This window comes from Ostrea edulis, chromosome 4 (genome assembly GCF_947568905.1).
Source record: "Ostrea edulis chromosome 4, xbOstEdul1.1, whole genome shotgun sequence".
Classification (NCBI taxonomy): Eukaryota; Metazoa; Mollusca; class Bivalvia; order Ostreida; family Ostreidae; genus Ostrea; species Ostrea edulis.
The window spans coordinates 60,515,650-60,536,084 of NC_079167.1; the positions used below are offsets into that span (position 1 = coordinate 60,515,650).

General features: G+C 35.0%; 1 protein-coding gene across 5 annotated transcripts in view; it reads right to left on the minus strand.

Annotated features, from left to right (window-relative positions):
• Positions 1-2,113: 2,113 nt before the first annotated feature.
• LOC125669644 (receptor-type guanylate cyclase Gyc76C-like) overlaps positions 2,114-20,435 on the minus strand; it is a 51,131-nt gene continuing 32,809 nt past the window's right edge. For 4 of the 5 annotated variants that reach the window (XM_048904327.2, XM_048904329.2, XM_048904330.2 and 1 more), the window contains exons 7-22: positions 20,094-20,229; positions 15,687-15,826; positions 15,144-15,249; positions 14,919-14,997; positions 13,734-13,824; positions 11,819-11,998; positions 11,070-11,174; positions 10,523-10,594; positions 9,810-9,972; positions 9,045-9,191; positions 8,599-8,776; positions 7,990-8,130; positions 7,429-7,552; positions 5,370-5,712; positions 3,267-3,358; positions 2,114-2,874 (exon numbers count right to left, since the gene is read on the minus strand). In XM_048904327.2, coding sequence (XP_048760284.2) covers positions 2,458-2,874; positions 3,267-3,358; positions 5,370-5,712; positions 7,429-7,552; positions 7,990-8,130; positions 8,599-8,776; positions 9,045-9,191; positions 9,810-9,972; positions 10,523-10,594; positions 11,070-11,174; positions 11,819-11,998; positions 13,734-13,824; positions 14,919-14,997; positions 15,144-15,249; positions 15,687-15,826; positions 20,094-20,229 — 2,514 coding nt within the window. In that variant the 3' untranslated portion in view covers positions 2,114-2,457. Of the gene's footprint in view, positions 2,875-3,266; positions 3,359-5,361; positions 5,713-7,428; positions 7,553-7,989; positions 8,131-8,598; positions 8,777-9,044; positions 9,192-9,809; positions 9,973-10,522; positions 10,595-11,069; positions 11,175-11,818; positions 11,999-13,733; positions 13,825-14,918; positions 14,998-15,143; positions 15,250-15,686; positions 15,827-20,093; positions 20,230-20,435 lie in introns of those variants that run through there. The other variant, XM_056163250.1, reaches the window with a different exon arrangement.

Genomic DNA, 20,435 nt, shown 5'->3' on the forward strand with positions numbered 1-20,435 from the left:
TTACGATATAGACGGGACTTTGTTACCGGTCGCCTGGTCTGTGTATGCGTTTACATTTGTATATACATGAGTAACAATAAAAACGTATATACCATACGCACATTATACGATGTCTATGTTGCTTATCAAAACATATTTATAGGTTTATCTATCAATGGAAAAATTTGTTTTTGAAAGTATGTCATGCATTAAAAAGAGAGTTTGAAGTGCGAGACTATTACCATGTGTTAGGGTCAGCATCGCCTAAAAATAATGACCGGGATAAATCATAAATACTTTTTATGTTTTTATATTGAAAACATGTGTCCATTTTACCCAACTTTGCACGGACAAGCCTAAGTGAAGAGTTTATTCAAGTTTGTACAGTTCAGGGTCCATGTCCCCTTACAACCGGAGATAACATAGAATTGTTAAAATAGAGTAAGTTTGCAGTCGCTTTTTGAGCTTGTCTCAATAAGTGTCTTCTTGTATAGATTTATGAACGAGAAAAGATTTTATTTAGCAAATATATTCAGCTGACCTTTTTTGGTATCTAATGAAAGGTGAATATAACGAACAGTGATCAATCTCATATAAGCAATGCAAAATAGATAGTTGGGCAAACACGGACCCCTGGACACACCAGAGGTGGGATCAGGTTCCTAGGAGGAGTAAGCATCCCCTGTCGACCGGTCACACCCGCCGTGAGCCCCATATCCTGATCAGGTAAACGGAGTTATCCGTAGTCAAAATCAGTGTGCCAAGAACAGCCTAACAATCGGTATGAAACACGTCAGACAGCATTTTGACCCAATGATAGGTTGCATTGACGAACTAGATCGTTATAACGACCATATAATTTGCGAAATGCTGACTTCAATCGAGACTGTTGAAACCCCTGTACCATCAACTTGTTTGTCAGTAGCTTGCCTCGATTTAAAAACTGACCATACGCAAAACAAGCTCTTGCGGATCGAATCAGTTGAGAGATAGATACACCATATGTAGGTGATAATGGAATATTGCTACATAAATTTGGGAAGTTGACGATGAATATTAAAGACTTGTAGATCAAATCTAAATTTCATTTTAGTTGACGTACTATCAGCAGGGTTATGACATATGTGTGCGTAAATAAAAGAGTGAAGAAAACAAGCAGTAGTCAATATCATAAATCCTATAAATAATACAAAAATGAAACCAGAGGTTAGTTAAGGTGCCTAGGAGGAGTTGACATCCTCTGTTAAACAGCCACACCTGCCATGAGCCCTATATCTTGATCAGGTAAATGGAGTAAACCGTTGCCAAACTCAGTAGGTAAAGTGTGATGAGCTTCAGATCCAACATGCATTTGTTTCAGCTGACATGGTGACTTATTCACGATATGACTTTTGTGTGCCTACCGGGCATTTGTATCGTATCGAAACATTTCATGATAATGAAATTTTGATAGACTGTATTTAAGAATGAATGATAGTTCAACACTTACATTGTTTTAAAACTGAAAGAAGTAGTGTTACTTAGTCGATAGCATCTACATTTTAAAATAAAGAGAAAAACATGCATTTCCCCAATACAAACACCTTAACAAATTATGCGAGCGAGTTTTGAATAGAATTTCTGTTTATTTGCATTTTTGTATTAATCTCGATTGAACTTCATTGTTGCTTTTCTATTCTGTTTGTCTCTTCTTATTTTGTAGATGTTTATACACTGTATGTAAAAAGGACATCAATATTTGTAATTCTTTTATCATTGTTTACATATGCAATGTTTTTGCCTTTGATATCTACAAATTGTAATGAAAGTCATTTCCTTATGAATGCTTTGCAGTTGTAAACAATGTAGGTATGAATACAGATAAATATAGAAAGTATATTTCAATGACTAGGAATTCCAACAGAAATGAAAGTATAATGTAAATAAAAGAACTAAACTTTCATTTTTGAAAATACATAAGGGTATGAACTGATCACTATACGAGGCCATACTTTTCATGAAGCGCCAACGCGCTTTATGGTAGAACAAGGATTGATGTGCAACGTGTTTTAATTAGATTTATATTTCTTACCAATGCTTTTTCGTGGAGAAATACCTTTGTGTTTCTATCATTTTTATACTCAATTATGTACGCTTTAATAGATGAGAAATTTAATAACCACTATACAATATATCACAGAAATATGTTGGTGCACCCAGCAGTAAATTATATGAAGACAAGTAAATAAAACTTACACTCTTTCTAATTTCAAATGTGCATGAACACAAAAGTAAAACGAAAACATTTTAGCTAATCTACTTCACCGGGTGTAAAAAAAAAATAGAATCAGAAACAGCAGAGTGTAAAACTACAAAAACGGGGGGAAACAATAAACATACAAACATTGCATAATTTAAGTTTGTGGATCTACAAATGGATATTCCTAAATTAAATGGAGATAACTCCTGAGATCTTCATCCTTGTACTGACATTTCCAGTCATTTCCTTGTATCAATGGTTATCAAGGGAATTAACTCTAAGTTGTGATCACAAGCATTGCCCTTATCTTCCTCGATCTCTTTAAATTGGATTTGTTTTACCAGTCTTGGGGAAGGCATATTTGAGCTCCTGTGTTTGAAACTTGAAATTCTGTGTGTGTGAAGGGGAAACTGTGAAGGCACATTTCCATTGACGTTAGAGGGATCGTTCAAAGAGTGCCTTCGAATAAACGTACGGTTAAGTCGATTGTCCATGTAAATGAAGTCTGACTTCTCACAGTTACACAATGTCTGGTTCTGGTTATTATTTCCGGATAAAGTGGGGCTGCTGCGAGGAGTCTCTACACCCGATATGCGCTTCCTACGGAAGGATTTGTCTTCTCCAATCAACCAATACGTCAACACCTCACCCTTTCCCTGCAATGTAATTGTTAAGCATTTTATTTACAGTATACAATATCCAAAAATAAGGTCCATGGGGATCCGGGTCAGAATAGGGCTTCAGTACACCTTGCTTGTCGTAAAAGACGACTAAATGAGGCGGTCATTGGGATGCGACCACAAAACCCGAGGCCCTGTGTCACATCAGGTGTGGCACGATAAAGATCCCTCCCTGCTCAAGGCCGTATTCGCCGAGTATAGGCCTAAATTTTGCAGCCCTTCACCGGCAATAGTGACGTCTCCATATGAGTGAAAAATTCCCCAGTGGGACGTTAAACAATATACAATCAATCATCCAAAAATCATCTTCGTATTAATGTGATTAGAGATTTTGAAATCTTTTAGAATATGCATGTAACCAAGCGCACCTTCATTGAGACTAAACCTCTCTCTTCCATCTGGTATCCACCAAGCTCATCCAGTATAGTTTTACACTGAGATGAGCAATGCACCCGTAGAGCTAAAAAAAAAAAAAAATCAAACAAAAGTTTACTTAATCCCAAGTTAATAGCAAAATTTTAACATTTGATCCCTCTAACAACTTAAGCTTTTTGTGGTATGCATTATCACATATTTTCCTCAAACTTGACAATAATAACACTTGATACCGAAAATCAAGATTATGATATTAGATTCATAAAGATATCTTGATGTCCTAGACTGTCCTAGAATACGTCATCAATATAACAATCATGCACAACAATTTTGAAATGAACATGATATCAGAAAAGATTATAATCATTGATTTATTGAGTTCAAGCCTGGATTAATATCATATGGCTGAAAACTATAGGTGGAATATTTCATTATATGTGTTACCATGGCAACACTTATTAAGAAATATAGAAAATAAAACAAATTCTGGTTGAGTTCAAGCCTGGATTAATATCATATGGCTGAAAACTATAGGTGGAATATTTCATTATATGTGTTCCCATGGCAACACTTATTAAGAAATATAGAAAATAAAACAAATTCTGGTTGTCTTTTTTTCGCATTACATTGATCAATTTAATTTACATTGCAAGTATGGATCTGTAAGATCTTAACTCTAATTACATGTAGCACATACTTCAGGGTCGCTATCGATGCCCCTTGGCTAGAGGGGTCTTTATTAGATTAAATGAAACTGTCTATAGTAGTTCGGATTTCAGTTATTTTGTATATCCGAGTAGATAAACAAGTACCCAGTGATGATTGACGTACCAGACATGATGTTTTGAACATTACGACTGGAGGAGGGTGGGGATAATAGCGTTTCCATTCCTATTAAATTGACGTAAATTCTATATACATGTAGTGACGGCAGTAAATGGTCATTGTTCCCAAAATTTATATCTTTTTCGTCTCTACACACCAGTTACCAGTTATACGTGTTATTTTTTTTAAGGACATATAGCGTCGCTATTTTATGCCTAGTTTTCTTTTTTGGTAGATTTGTTTAATTCTTGGTGCGATCACACCTTTAATAATTTCTTTCTCATTATCGTATTAACGATTTGCGTATTTTAATCTATTCTAAAAGTCATTTACCGTGATGGAAAGTTATTTGAATTACTCAATATTTCCATCAATTTCAAAGTGTTATCAAACTGAAATCATGCTTATATTTCTATTTAAATCATGTCCAAATGCTTTATACACGTACACTGTACATCATCAGCGACAATAAGACGAGGTTCTGAACGGTACGTATAAGACTGAGGTTCTAGACGTCACATATTAGAATGAGGTTCTTGACGTCACATATAAGATTGAGGTTCTTGACGTCACATATTAGTTACTATAATTACTGTACACAGCTGTAAAAAGCACAATAGATCAATACAATTTCTATGAAATAAATCCGTCTTTGAATTCATTTTTAATAAACCTTTTATGAACACGTTTTCAGAATGAAATACTGAAGGGGTTTTATGTCAAATTGAAATCTTTATCTCATGATCCGGGTTAGAATAGGTCCTCAGTACCCATTGCTTGTCGTAAGAGGCGACTAAATGGGGCAGTCCTTCGGATGAGACCACAAAACCCAAGGCTCCGTGTCACAGCAGGTGTGGCACGCTAAAGACCCCTCCCTGCTCAGAGGCCATAAGCGTCGAGCTTAAGTCTAAATTTTGCAGCCCTTCACCGGCAATGGTGACGTCTCCATATAAGTGAAAAATTCTCGAGTGGGACGATAAACAACGTACATGTACAACCAACCAACCTTTCATGATAAGATTATAAGCAGTCATCTCTATCTTAACATTGGTATAAAATGTAACACTGCATAATCAAATTGATATAAAACCTAATTTCCAATTTTCAATCCATTGTCATGGCAACCAAAATGCAAAGCAACTAAAATGTATCAAATGTTGTTCTCTCACATTACAAATTCTTTATCGTGCACCCTAATCGTTTCATGCAATGATATCCCAGAAACTATACGTTTATAACGTACTTTTTAATCAAAAGCAATAGCTACATACGTTCGCCGTTGGATTCCATCCTGGACGTCGTGTTCACGGTGTCGCCAAATAAACAATATCTGGGCATCTTCAGCCCCACCACTCCCGCCACACAAGAGCCTGAATGAATCCCTATCCTTAATTTTATCGTATCGTTTTCACGATGACGAATCTTGAAATTCCCAATGACTTCTAGGAGATGAAGCGACATTGAAGCTATTTCCCCAGCATGGACGATTCCGTTTCTGTTGGGTAGCCCGCTTACAACCATGTACGCGTCACCAATTGTCTCTACTTTGTAAACGTCGTAATTTTCGATGATGGAGTCAAATAAAGTATACAGATCATTCAACAAATTTACAACCTGTAAATTAAAAATTCAGCTGTTTAATAAAACAAATACGGATAAACTGGAGTGTCTTAAAAAATGTCCTTCTATATCCACGAAAATTGGGTTTCTGGTGTTAAGAGAAGAAGGTCATAACAGAATTTTCCACATTTCAAGTTACATGGTGTATGGAAATATATGGGACCAGCCAGTACTCCCATTGGAGGAAGTGTAAGCCCCTGGACTTTCCACACGCTGATTGTGTGTACGCTTCCCCCAATGTGAGTATTGGTCTGCACCGTATACTTTCACATACCATCCCTAACAAACTGCATGTATATTACAGTTTATCAATATATTCTACCGAAGACCGTCCTGTAGATTGTACAATAATTAAATGATATACTGTTTAATAGATATGTTTAGCTGAAATATCACCCACTCGGCGTAAAACAGAATAAATCAATCAATTTTATCAACTTATACCATAAAGCAATACAATACACAATATTTCTCTTACTCTCCAAAATAGTCATGTTTTCATTAGAACAACTGCAGTCAGTATGTTCTCTCTAGGGCTGTGCGGTGCACCAAAAATTTCGGTGCACCGCGATTCATACCATTCGATTCGATGCACCGATTACAAATTCCGGATTTCGGTTCGGTTCGGTTTAGATTTTACTTACACCAAAACAACAAATATGGCGTCCGAGTGATGTTGAAAACATGTGGTTTTTTATGCAACGGAGATTTAATTCACTACTGTGTTAAGAGTTAGCATTTTCACCACTCAGATACCAACAGAATATGGTCCGTAAGATCATTGCAGTTTATCTTTACATGACATATAGCATTTCTGTCAGTGGTGGAATGAAATCAACATCGTAGGTAATGACACAGATTTGACAGTTAACATGAGAGAAGTAAATCAATAAAGGAGAGATTTTCAAAGACTCTCAATTGATAGAATTGTTGAATTTTTGCATATCAATGAAAACAATATCATATACATTTTAGATTCACTATAGATTTGTTTAATAATCCAAAACTTATGCAGCACATTAATATAACAAATTTTGATAGACTGTCAGTGTTTTCTTTTTTTCTATCAAAGTTATAAAATGCCATTATGAATAGATATGATGTTTACAAATGACAACATATAGTTATATAACTTGAATTAAATCAAATCAAATATACTACTCATTAAAATTGTTAATTTTTGTGGTGTCATTAGATAAATTGGACCTAACATGAACCGAATCGAAAATAACCGAACCGTGCTGTTCTGAATCGAAACCGAACCGAATCGAGCTAACCCTGAATCGTCCCAGCCCTAGTTCTCTCGGCCATATTGTTTACACTATTGTGACGTCATGTGAAGCAGTCAGATGTCTATTTCGTATTATATTGGGAGTCACATAGCATAACCAAACCCTATCAAATTTCTATAATTTCGTCTGAGGCACGATACCTAAAAGTGTATGCTATTTCCGTTCCTAACCACGAACTAAAGTTTGTTGCTATATAAGAGAACAGAGGCAAAAGATTTTCTACACAAGTTTACGGTTTGAAGCATTGTGCAATGTCCATGATGAGGTAATGTAGATTTAAAAAATCAGACCTTCGAACGCAAAGTCATATGAACAGTTTCATTGAAATAAACACTTCTTGGAAACATGAATTATGTATGTAACAGTAATGCTCATGAAATTTAAGTGTTTTGCAGGGAAAAGTTATAAAATGCCAAACCTGAATCGGAGTACTTTCAGACGACAGGGCGGTGAAGCCACAGATGTCACTGAAATATATCGTCACCGAGTCAAATGACTCCGCCTCCACTTCTTTACCCATTTTCAGCTGTTCTGCCACCGATCTGTACAACAGATATACGACATATAACAATTCTTAGAATGCTCTAAAATTCCATAGGATCGGTAGAGCACTTTGTCTCTGGTTAACAAATTTGACTGCATTTTTATATAACTTGACGAGAGTGTATTAGACATTTTACGTGTCTATTTTCGTCTTTAGTGTGCGAGATTTAATGATCAGTTACATCACAACGAAACAATTTTAAATGATTGATGCAACAACTGCCTACAAAATAAAGCTATCTGGGGGAAAACTAATTCGTCTCTTTGAAATGTATAGTAGACCACACAATAAAAACGAAAATTCCAAACTTTCAAATTGTTAAAAATTATGTTATTTACATGTTTTAATGTCAAAGACTTATGCAAATGTCGACTTAGTTTCTAATAATTAATGATGTTTCTCCTTTAAAGAGACTGATTTCCTCCGAATTCGTACTTTGGTAGCATTTGATGAAGAAGTTCCTCCGTCTTTTTCTTCTCTTCAATCAGCTGCTCCGTTCTCTCGTCCACCACGGCTTCTAGGTTATTGGCATATTTCTCCATGATGGATATCATATTGTCTAAAATGTTTGGTTTCCTGCACAACGAAGACAGAATTACTTTAATCGGTGACACCAGACTCAATCTTTTGAAATGTTGTTTCTAAATAGGGTTAAGACATGTAACGGATCTTCGAAGGCTTGATCCAAAAATAACTACGTTTAAGAGCATACAAATGATCCCCGTTTTGCAAAATGTTACGCTGGTAACGCGCCTTCATCATAGTATCTCCGGAGACGAACTTGTAATTATGTAAAGGTGCGTACTGCATAGGAAAAGGTTTTAAAGGTATATGTCTATAGTTGATATCAAAACCTAAAAACATATATTGACATATGTACGTTCTATACAATTCAACATCATTCATACCTTTGAACTAGCACTATTCTATGAATTCAGGAGAGAAACTTGTAAGTCGCTAGAACTTGTTTCTAATCCTTTTGAATATTGATCATACAATGAAACATGTTAAAATCAATCATTCGGTCAATTTTCTGTGTCTTACATTCCTCTTTGCAATTCCTTTAATCTTGAACGCACAGTTTTGAAATCAGGTCTCTTTTCTGGATCCCGAGCCCAACATTCTTTAATGACATCAGTGACGAATTTAGGTGCCTTATCCAGTTCTGCAAGCCGTGGCCGAAATTCTTCTTTGGTGTCATCCCTCACTCGAAGAATAATTTCTAGAAATCAGTTAATTTCGAATCAAAACACAGTTCTCATGCAACACATTTGTTCGTTTCAAAATCAGTCAAAGTACTTAATAGAATTCACTGACAAATAAAATAGTCACTACATATTTTCTATCGTATTAGTGTCACCACACTTATAAGTACACTATTGAAATCAGCTGTATAAAGGTTTCTCTACGTTACGATTATGGTATATCATAAATAAAAATCATCATGTTCACATGTTTGATATGTATATAACTTTCTTGCAAAGACACACCTTTGGGACTTAGATTGCAGTTTCCGTATGCCCCCTTCCTGCCATTGATTTCGTACAAAATAATTGCAAATGAATACACATCACCTGCTTGTGTACCTCCACCCCTGTGTTTTAACTGAAGTAGTTCAGGCGCAGTCCATAACAAATCTAAAACAATGAAACCTTCAGCTTCATAAGAGGAGAAATTAAGAACATATGCAATATTCACACAGATGTGTAAATGGAATTACGAAAGGGATGAGGGCTTGGTACAGTGCAACACAAATAAAGTATCCGATAGATAATTAGTCCCTCAAAAATGTTATCAAAGGAAAACAAGATATCAAAATCCTTGGTTTTATATTAAAGGGCATCGACATACATAATAATTCACCAGGAAATTTTAGAAAAATATTCACTTACTTAAATCATATTGCCTAATTTTAACATTGAACCATATGAGAAATACATGTTTTCGACATGTAAAATAAATCAAAGTCCAGTCTCGCAAAAAGTCACATAAAACTATTCTTTACTACGATATATAATTATAGAAAACTGTAGCTCACCCTACAAAATTTGGCGAAATTCAATTTCTCTTATTTTAGTAAGGAAAGATAACTTACGTAAACAAAACAAAAAAGATTTGCATTAAATTGCGATGACTCCACCCTGACATTTGTGTCAAGTTCATTTTACTAAATTATCTCATAGTACATGTATACAGGTTTACCATGTGGAAAAACTCTTAGTATCATGTACCACTACCGTAAGTGCGGGACATACTTCTATAATAGGCATATTCCTCCAAAGGCTCCTCCGTACCCGACATAAATTCTGTGAGCCCGAAGTCTGTAATTTTCACAACCCACCGACTGTCAACAACACAGTTACTCGACTTCAGCTTCCCATGCGATTTTATTTCGCTTTCGTGAAGGTAAGTTATGCCCTAGTAAAATTGAATTTGAAAGATTAAAACTGCAGAAGTTAGTTTAGAATACTTTAAGAACCATATGACGTTATTTTTTTTTCTTCTAACGAATACTCAGTATTTGGAACTTCGAGATCGTCAATGAGAAGAATGTCAAGAGAATTTCTGTGCGATTACGAAATTAATTTTTCTCTTCGAAAATGTCATGAAACGTCCCAAAGGATATAAAAAATTAATTGTTCTATTTAAAGCAGAATATAGATTAAGTCAATGCAATAAAACAGAATCTTTTGTTTTAGTTCCTAACATAAAATATACAATATTCATGGACGATTCAAGTGATGCATGCCTAGAATTTCAAAATAAAAAAGAAGAAAAGATTCTTCCTTTTGCGTTTGAAGAACTAAATTACTGATGAAAAACTTGACATTCAAGCGGAATGTTTCATAATTGTAAACTTTCTTTGTTCATTTTCCGTTAAACTTGTGTTAACCAATTCATAGCTATCTACTTTACATCACGTCCATGTTCAATGTTATCAAACGTACAGATGACCAAAATCACGTACCCGAATGATGTCGAAGACGATGGATGCAATGAACATTAAATCAAGTTGAATGTCATCGTTTTCTAGAATATCCTGTCAAATGAAAAATAACGGTATATCAATTCCAAATAATGCAAAATCTTCATCAATAAATTCTAATACTCTTAAGACTCAAGACAATTTCAATGCAGCCAAACGTTTTCATTTGGGAAAATTGTTTGATCATCTATGTTGCCAGGAAGTGAATGAAACAGATTTAGTTGACAATTCCATTAAGATGGAATAAACAAATCAAAAACATTTACATTCATCAGCAGTGATAAAGATCCACAGAATCATATATGGTCTGATTATAAGGAATGTTGCTTTTTTTTTCAAGATGACATTGAAGTTTCAGAGGACAATAGAACAGAATTACACGAGGGATTAGGCGGATTAATTTCTCGTGAGAACTACACCGAGGGATGACAAAGAATTAGGCAGATTAATTTCTCGTGACTCTTTCAGTCTGCTATTGTATATCAAAACAGAATAAGTTCTGCCATATGTAACCAATCCTCTTTATTACCTGCAAGCTGCCTTTTGAGCAATAAGCAGTCACTATTAAGATGTATGGCGCATCAATACACGACCCGATGAAAGGGTTAACATTGTCGTGACGTAATTCTCTCATCTGTAATAAACAACGCAAATTACACCGTTGAATACGTTAAACAATTATGCTTTGAAATGATTTTCAAGTTGTTCCACCAACAGAATAGAAATCGTTGTTTACATATATCATAATTATATAAACTAAAGCTGGAAATTCATTTACAAATAGTGATATACATGTATTCTTTTAGCAACGTTAAAGATGGACAATACTAATTTGGTGTTATTGAATGATTTTAAAAAAAAATGAAAATGTATTGATTGATTGATGATGTATTGTTTAACGTCTCTCTCGAGAATTTTTCACTCATGTGGAGACGTCTAGAATTGAATATGTAAAAGTTTATGATGTATGCATATATTCCATTGAGCCTCCTTGTGATTCTTTATGAAAAATTTAAGAAAGATAAATCATAATATTTTATTTCGATGTTGCTGTTTTGTTACTTTCACTAATTTTAAAAATTGTCTGTTCCTCAACCTTGAATGTACTGAAAGTGTTTACGCGATTACATAAAAGACATTCTTACCACTAATATGTTCAGCAAAAGTCATTCAAATATTGTACATTTATGACAGAAATTGATTAGTATTGTCCACTCGTACAGGTATCGATAATCTGTTGAAAAGATAAAACTACCTTTACAAATTCTATGTTCATACCACTTTCAATTCCTTTTTAATGCTCCGTGTGAGTTCTACGTTCTTTTTGTTCACTTTTCTTATGGCAACAAGATTGCCTTTGTATGTACCGACACACGTAAAAAGCTGCCTCTTGTCAATGTCAGATTGCGAGGTCAAGGACATTGTACTTGAGGCTCTGGTTATGTTGCTGAAGTACATCTACAAATGGAAATAGTTTTTCAGCATTCATGGTTTGGAAAATATATTTATCACTACATGCATGTAGTTTTTGACGAAAAGCTACAAGGACTATATTTGGAAAGAAAAAAATCCAAGCAGTGTGGGGAAAAAATTATTTCAGAGAAATTTTTGTAGGAGATCACAATACAAATCACCGCCAATAGAAAAAAATTACAACTTCACTCTACTAACACATTGTAGCGTCTAGCTGCCGCTTCTTAACACAAAGTTTTGGTTAATGGACAATATTGATATTCCACTTACATTCTTTACATTGTTAAAGGAACTGTCAATGCCATATACCTCAACACAGGATTTAAAAGGCTTCTCCAGTTATAGCCATTTCGTGTTACTTAATCACCCAAACAAACTATATTCATGTAAAAAGATATGGAGAAGTAGGGTGTATTCACCTGAAAGGAACACTTTTTACTTTAACTGTCCTGATATATACTTAAGGAATATAAATATAGCATCTAGTTTGTTGGGTATGTGAGGTGATTAAGTACAATGGAAAATGTGATAATTTCGCCGTTATGCAAATTATCACGATTTCCATTGTAGTTAATCATCCCCATATACCCAACAGACTCTTTATATAAAAAAGATGCTGCTTTTATAGAAATTGAAATCCATGTTAATTTCCGAAGACACCGACCTTATTGTATTCTACCATGCTTATCGCAAAGATCAAAGGAATGCCGCGGTCATTATTCTGCGATATACCTTCATATGCAATAATTGATTATGAGAAAATGGATACACATCTCACTTGCGGTTCGTATTTGATAATTCAATTTCATAATCACAAAAATTAATCAATTTATGTTGCGAAACAAATTTATAAATGGCTGAAAAATATTTGTCATCCACTATGATTTAATCGTCTGCAATCCGAGATAGATACACTTGTAAACAAACATGGCGATGCACAGACAAGTTAACACTCTTCCATGTATGTGTAGTTTTCTACACAGGTAAACAATCGGCTGAATATTTCAGAGCCGTATTAGAATAGAATTAAGGTAGCTCACTACACTAAAACTTATACTCTTTATGACACCATGTCACAAGATGGCGATTTAAATGTTTTGTGAAATTATTGTATCGATCGATACCTTTGTCTATCATCGTAGTTCAGTGGTTAAAGCAATGGGCTGGTGAACCGCAGATCTCGGGTTCAAATCCACAAGAGTCCTTTGTTCATATGTGTTGAAATGATATTTTTTTTTGAAAATCATGCTTTTATCCAAATTTGCATACCTTTTTGGTCTATATACTTATTATATATCATATATCTTATGATTAAATCAATTCGTACTGATTTGAGAAACTATTTCATGTTGTAGTGAGCCACCTTAAAGTTCTTGTTTCCGTGGATGATGCAGAATATAACCTCCTCGGGCTCGAAATGTTGTTTGAAATATAACAGTCTTGCGGATAACGCTTCGGTATTATATTTCAAAACATTTCTCGACATCGGAGGCTATCCTGCAACATCCACGGCAAGAAGAACTTTATCTCTTAACATATATGGAATCCATATCATAAACTACACCAATTCCCATTATATAATTCAAGAAACTACAATTGTGATGTCGCATAACTTTTGAATTTCTCGGATGATAGTTTAATACAAAATACACATTGTAAATTTTGTATCTACTTTCAACCGATAAATTCAAATGTCATGTGTACAATATAGCACAATTACTGATGTGCCGGTGTCAATACAGTCAATCGCCAGGTCCTTGAAGTCGATCTTCCACAACAAGCTTGCAAGTTCTTGCTCATATCTCCAATTTCTATAAAATATATCAAAAATTGATTCTTAATAATCGGCCACTGAAAACATGAGGCGATAATCATTTTCGTTAACTATGTGTTTTTCAGTTCAATATACAAACACTTGAACCTTTACAGTATTAAAAGGTCGGGGTTCTATAGAGATGCATCTAATGAAATTAGTTTGTATGAGAAAGAACACTAGATCTCATGTTACATTATATTTATACAAAAATGATACTGTGTGTTGTTGTACGTATCAATTAAACCTCATGCACGAACAGATTTAATGATCGACTTTAATGAAACGTCTTATATCAAAGATTGAAAAACAAATCGGAATTGCATCTTCAGACTAACAATCATACATTTCTTGGTCATAATTCCTTTCTACGAAATGCTTGCCAGAAGACATTCCTCTGCTTCTACACTAAATTGGATGATGTGACAGTCTTTATATCTTATTTTGAAGGCATTTATTGCTAAGTTGATAATTTTATAGTTATAGATGTGAATATGGAAAATAGGATGAAATAAGTAACGGAAAAGCTAAATATCAATTTGTAGACGGATAAGGAAGGTTACTTCTCGGGACAGAAGCTAACAAGTACGATTTATCATGGAAAAAATGTTTCTTCCCCAAAGTCATCAACTGTTTTCCTAATAGACTCATCATTACAAGACATTTTCCGGGAACTCTTGACTTCCGGTACTGGTGTAATTTTACCTATTTTCGTCCTTTTTTCATTTAAAATTTGATACTGCAGAAATATCCTATCAGCAGTTGTCAGTCAGATATTTTCCTGCTTGCCTCCAGGAGTAAACTTCTAACGATCGGATATTTTACTACTTTCTGTCGCTAGCCGAGCGACAAGCGTATGATTACCATCAAAATCAAAACGAAAATTGACGATAATAAAATTAAACACCAATATTTCGTGATACTTCATTACTGTTCGGGGTTTTCATGTTTATTGTTGCTATTTCGATAATATGTTGTGTAGAATTCTTAAATTATTATTTGAACATTTACATGATTAATCAATAATGGACCTCTATTTCATTTTGTTTTAAAAAAGCAACTTTTGAATATGAATAAAACAATGGTAGTCACCTGTAACATAGAGTTCCAATAATGATGATAATCAACAGGACCCCGCCAGTAATCCCTAAACCCATCTCTAGAATGTACTCTGAAAAACACAATTTGCAGTCATTAATTTCATTCCCTTAATTTATTAGAAATTTGGAATTCTTTATTCAATAGCAAGTGCTAGCTACACCCCTGAAGTGATCTAAATTTAATTTTGCACATCTGAGACCACTTAATTTCACTTACTTTTGGGTTCAATGCAGTGTTCACCTCTATATCCACAGGCAGGCTCATCTACTGGAATTTGTCCCCCGGGCCACGGTATGTTTCTACCCTCGTAAAACTCGAAGTCCTATAACAACATTGAATTATTCTTTATTGAACAACATTTCGCTACAAATTAGGTGAGCATTGGAAACACCTACAGAGATATGGATTATGAATGGGGGGAAGGTATTTTGTATTTTACGCAAATAAAGTTGCACCACCGATAACAGGTTCTCTCTCTCTCTCTCTCTCTCTCTCCTCTCTCTCTCTCTCTGTGTGTGTGTGTGTGTGTGTGAGTGTGAGTGTGTTTACGTGCGTGCGCGCGCACGTGTGTAGTTTATATGAGGTACTGAACCCACATATGGATCACAACAACTTTCTTCAAAGTTAATGAACACAAAATTTAATTTTAAAAAACCATCTGTTATCTCCACTAACAACAAATCATGTTTTCATATCAATATAAATTAATTAAAAAGTATTTCACTTTCCCTATTGCACAATAGATATTACTATACATACGGGCATTTTATCGGATGTCTGTCTAAAAACCCCTACGGGATATAGGCCCCAAATGGATTTTTCCTTTCTAAGAGCCAACAATGTAAAATTTCCTTCCGAGTCTCCTCTCTGATTTATTTTAGTTGTGTATCCCATGGCACCTGGAAGTAAATAAAATTTTCCAAATGAATTTAATTAACAGATCATTAATACCTGCAATAAATCAAATTGTTATTAATTACGAATTTTCCATTATTGTCATTTTACTCTTGGGTCATACCTTAATACAAAAAAGAAGTGTCATTTTCTATTCATTGTGAATTCAAAGAGAACGAAATTGACAAGAATATTTATTTCTATTCACTCAAAAGCAATGACATCTGTTCCGTTTCTGTTCTGTTTATAAGAAAAATACTCGAATGAGGTGCATGTCTGTAATCTTTGTACAACACATGCTATCAAAAAAGAATATCAATTATGGAAAGGGAAGAATGTTCATCGGCAACAATATTTATAACTGGATGAAAATTTTCACAGCTGTCGACTTTCTCTCGCAATTTTGCAACGAATGTGTACACCTTAGGTCATTTGTCTTTTAAATACATCAATCAGTTTATGAACAAGAACTGTTTTAGAAACATATATGCTCCCTCCCCTATGTAGAAATATTGAAAAGGATTGATAAACTTTGAATTTGAAACATCTGTAATGAGAGTGAAATTATAATTTTCTACAAGTCAAAGGCAACCACAATACTAAATTTGATATCTCAACATCCTTAGCAGACATTCCCAAATAACCAGCCATTTCAATCATGACCTTTAAACTTTAAAACCAATGGGTGTCATCAACTCTTTAAGAGGTACCAATGTACCAAGTTTAATGTCTCTCAAGAAAAGGGTTCTCATTATATTGGGCGGACAATATCGTCCAATGTCCAGGGTAGTTTGACCATTAACCTTTGACCTTGTGATTTACTCCTTAGATAGAACCAGTATACCAAGCATGATGTCTGCCAAGCAAACGATTCTCAAGATATTGAGCTTACTTTATCCAGTTTGACCCTTGAACTTGTGACTTCAAAATCAATAACGATCATCTACTTCTTAAGGAACCAGTGCAAAGGGTTCTCAAGATATTGCACACACAATATCTTGATATGCCTAGTTTTATCCTTAACCTATAAGACCTTCTAACCTAAAAATCAACAAGGATATCTACTTCTTAGGAGTTTTATGTCTGTAAAACAAAAGGTTCTCAAGATACTGAGCGGACAATATATTCCTATGTCCAGAGTAGTTCAACCCTAGACATTTGACCTTGTGACCTGAAAATCAACTGGGGTCATTAACCCCTTAGAGGAAACCAAGTTTGATGTCTGTCATGCAAAGGGTTCTTAAGATACTAAGCATACAACAAAATGGTCTACCGACCGACATACCTGCCGACATGTGCAAGTCCATCCCCACCCCCCAACAAAGACATAAAAATAATATTCGTTCTTCATACAGATGTTAGATTAAGGTGTGTGGAATTGCATTTCATGAATTTTTTATATAGAATTTGATTCATGTTACATTTTAGATGCAAGTAAACACGTATAAAGCATTTACACGAACCCATGACTTAGTAATGAGACCAGCATTGCATTTCACTTTTCTGTAATTTAAAACTGTTTTCAAATTACTTGAAATACAAGGACCATTACTAAATTGAAATCTTATATCATATGCATCTCCATTTACTTTTCTGCAAAATTATGCTGTAACAAATATCGATTACGAATTAAAAGTATTTCAATGAATAACAGTCGATTCACAAGAGAATTTTGAAAAGCATTTTAACAAAACGATTTTGAAATCTAAACGGTTCGGTTCTTCGTTTGCTATACTGCCATTAACCAGAGAAGGATATCAGATTTCACATCCCTATTTTTATGGGTTTACTATTTCAAGGAATCATCTGTTATTTGTACTGGAAACGGAACATGATACAATCGTCAAAAGCTTATGTAAGGCATGAGTTGTGGAACTTCTCTTAAGACAGTAGTACCCATCATCACGCTGCAACAGACGTTCTTTTGCATAGCATAAATAAAAGGTCATAGGTTCAACAATGTGACAGGGAGTATACATACAAAGCGAAAATTGACCATGTTCAACAACCTTTAATTTCTTATTCAAATATCAAAGAAAATTAGGAAATTGTTGGGAATCCAAATTCTTGGCATACAAGCATTTTCAAGTTGTTTACAAGGGTCATAGCGTGAAAACGGAGAGGAGTGAGACGGACAGGGCTCGCTTTGTAAGATCTCCAAGATCAACATGTAATATTCTCAAAAAATGAAGACAATCAAAATTCTTGCCAAGTGCACATCTTCAACACCCATACAAACATCAAGTGAAATAAGAAGATACTCACTTGAAAATTGTGGGAGGAGTTAGATAGACAAATCATAAACCCTCAAAAAACATCAAATTTCTAATAAAGGGGAACTCCTGCAATTTTCAGCTTGATACAGAAAACACCGAAGAGAAGGACTTACGGGTATTGCTGTATTGTAATACGTCTCGTCAAAGGACGGTTGCATAAATATGACATATTTCTTAATTCTAAAGGAATTGTAAAAATATCTTATTCTGCAATTCGTCATCTGGTTGCACTAAATGATTTAAAAGACGAGACGTCATATCATCCTGACCCTATTGTTTCGTTGGATGTAAAGTATTGTCCGGAGATTACAACTTAAAATATCTTTATTTTGTGTTAAACACAAATTATCATACCATAACCAACCTATAGAACTAATGTCTGTTGGATGAATTTTTCAACCAGGGAACTACAAAAAGGGGCATTTAGTGAATACAAGGTGAAGATAACGAACAGTGATCAATCTCATAACTCCTACAAGCAATACAAAATAGATAGTTGGGCAAACACGGACCCCTGGACACACCAGAGGTGGGATCAGGTGCCTAGGAGGAGTAAGCATCCCCTGTTGACCGGTCACACCCGCCGTGAGCCCCATATCCTCATCAGGTAAACGGAGTTATCCGCAGTCAAAATCAGTGTGCCAAGAACGGCTTAACAATCGGTATGAAACACGTCAGACAGCATTTGACCCAATGCGAGGTTGTATTGACGAACTAGATCGTTATAACGACCATAGAATTTGCGAAATGCTGACTTCAATCGAGACTGTTGAAATCCCTGTACCATCAACTTGTTTGTTAGTAGCTTACCTCGATTTAAAAACTGACTATACCCAGAACAAGCTCTTGCATATCGAATCAGTTGAGATATATAAACACCATATGCATGTGATAATGGAATATTGCTACATAAATGTTGGAAGTTGACGATGTCATTCTTTATACTTTATTGCGAGTGTACCCTTCCTCCCATCTACCATGCTTGTAGCAAGACTGACAAATTAATAAAACCCGGTATATTCTCAGCGTTTGAAGGACTGCATTATTGACTATGATCTAGACCTGTGATCTTCGTCAATATATAATGATATGTTGATCCAGAATCAATGATTTATTGTATGTTGTTTAATTAACGTCCCTCTCGAAAAAATTTCACTCATATGGAGACGTCACCACCGCCGGTGAAGGGCTGCAAAATTTAGGTCTACGCTCGGCGCTTACGGCCTTTGAGCAGGGAAGGATCTTTATCGTGCCACACCTGCTGTGACACGGGACTTTGGTTTTTGCAGTCTCATCCGAAGGACCGCCCCCATTTAGTCGCCTTTTACGACAAGCAAAGGATACTGAGAGATTCAAGTGGGATCTTCCAATGCCTATCTGCTACTCCGAGCAAGTGTAAGCCTAAAACAGAGTGGTAGTCTTTATACAGAGTCCCCAACATTACTTACTCTGACCTTGAACTAATGACCTTTGATCCAGAAATATACAGGAATATGCCTCTCCTTACCTGCTATCTCTGTAGCATGTATGAGACAGAAAACTGGACACACATTTTTTGTATGATACCCAGAACATTGTTGCTGTCAATCACTGACTGGTTTTGACCTATGACCTTTTGATAAAAAAATCAATAAGGATTATTTTCACCCAATAGTAAGTACAAAACAGAAACTGGAACGTATAGTATTGACATTGTTACATTTTACCACTGACTGTCACATTTTGACGCATGGGTCAGTTACGCTACGTGTAGCACTTGCAAATTGTTGAGAGAATAATAACGCATGTCAGCGCCTTGTGCATGTGTTTCTGTTCAACAGGCGACTTTTCAAATAATATTCACAGTCCGTTTTCATATAATGTTTTAAAGTGCCCAAGTGTCCTTAAAACCACAATGAAAAGAATGACTAAAGCGAATGCAACTCTTCAGGTGAAAGCAAAATGTAAATTGATACTTTTCGAATTAATCAATTTGGAATTAATTTAGTCAACATACTTTTGTAGGTAGTATTGATGAGACTTTCAATGATGTGAGTGCCGTTTCTGATATCTCCTCCGTGTTCCAGAATTTTGTGCGCAGTTTTTGCATAAAGCCAGACTGCATCATACAGATAGGCTGCCTCCGTTCTTAGCTGTAACAAAACACGAGTACAATATGCAGTATACATATGTATATATTTTAATAATGAATAATTGAAGTTAATTTTCATTGTTCACAAGATCATTTGTGTAATTGTTTTCTACTGAATATTCTTTCTGAATATTTAGGTGTTGTATCAAATTTAATCGCCAGCTAGAAATACATATTCAGAGATACAGTTTTCAGTGGCGGATTTAG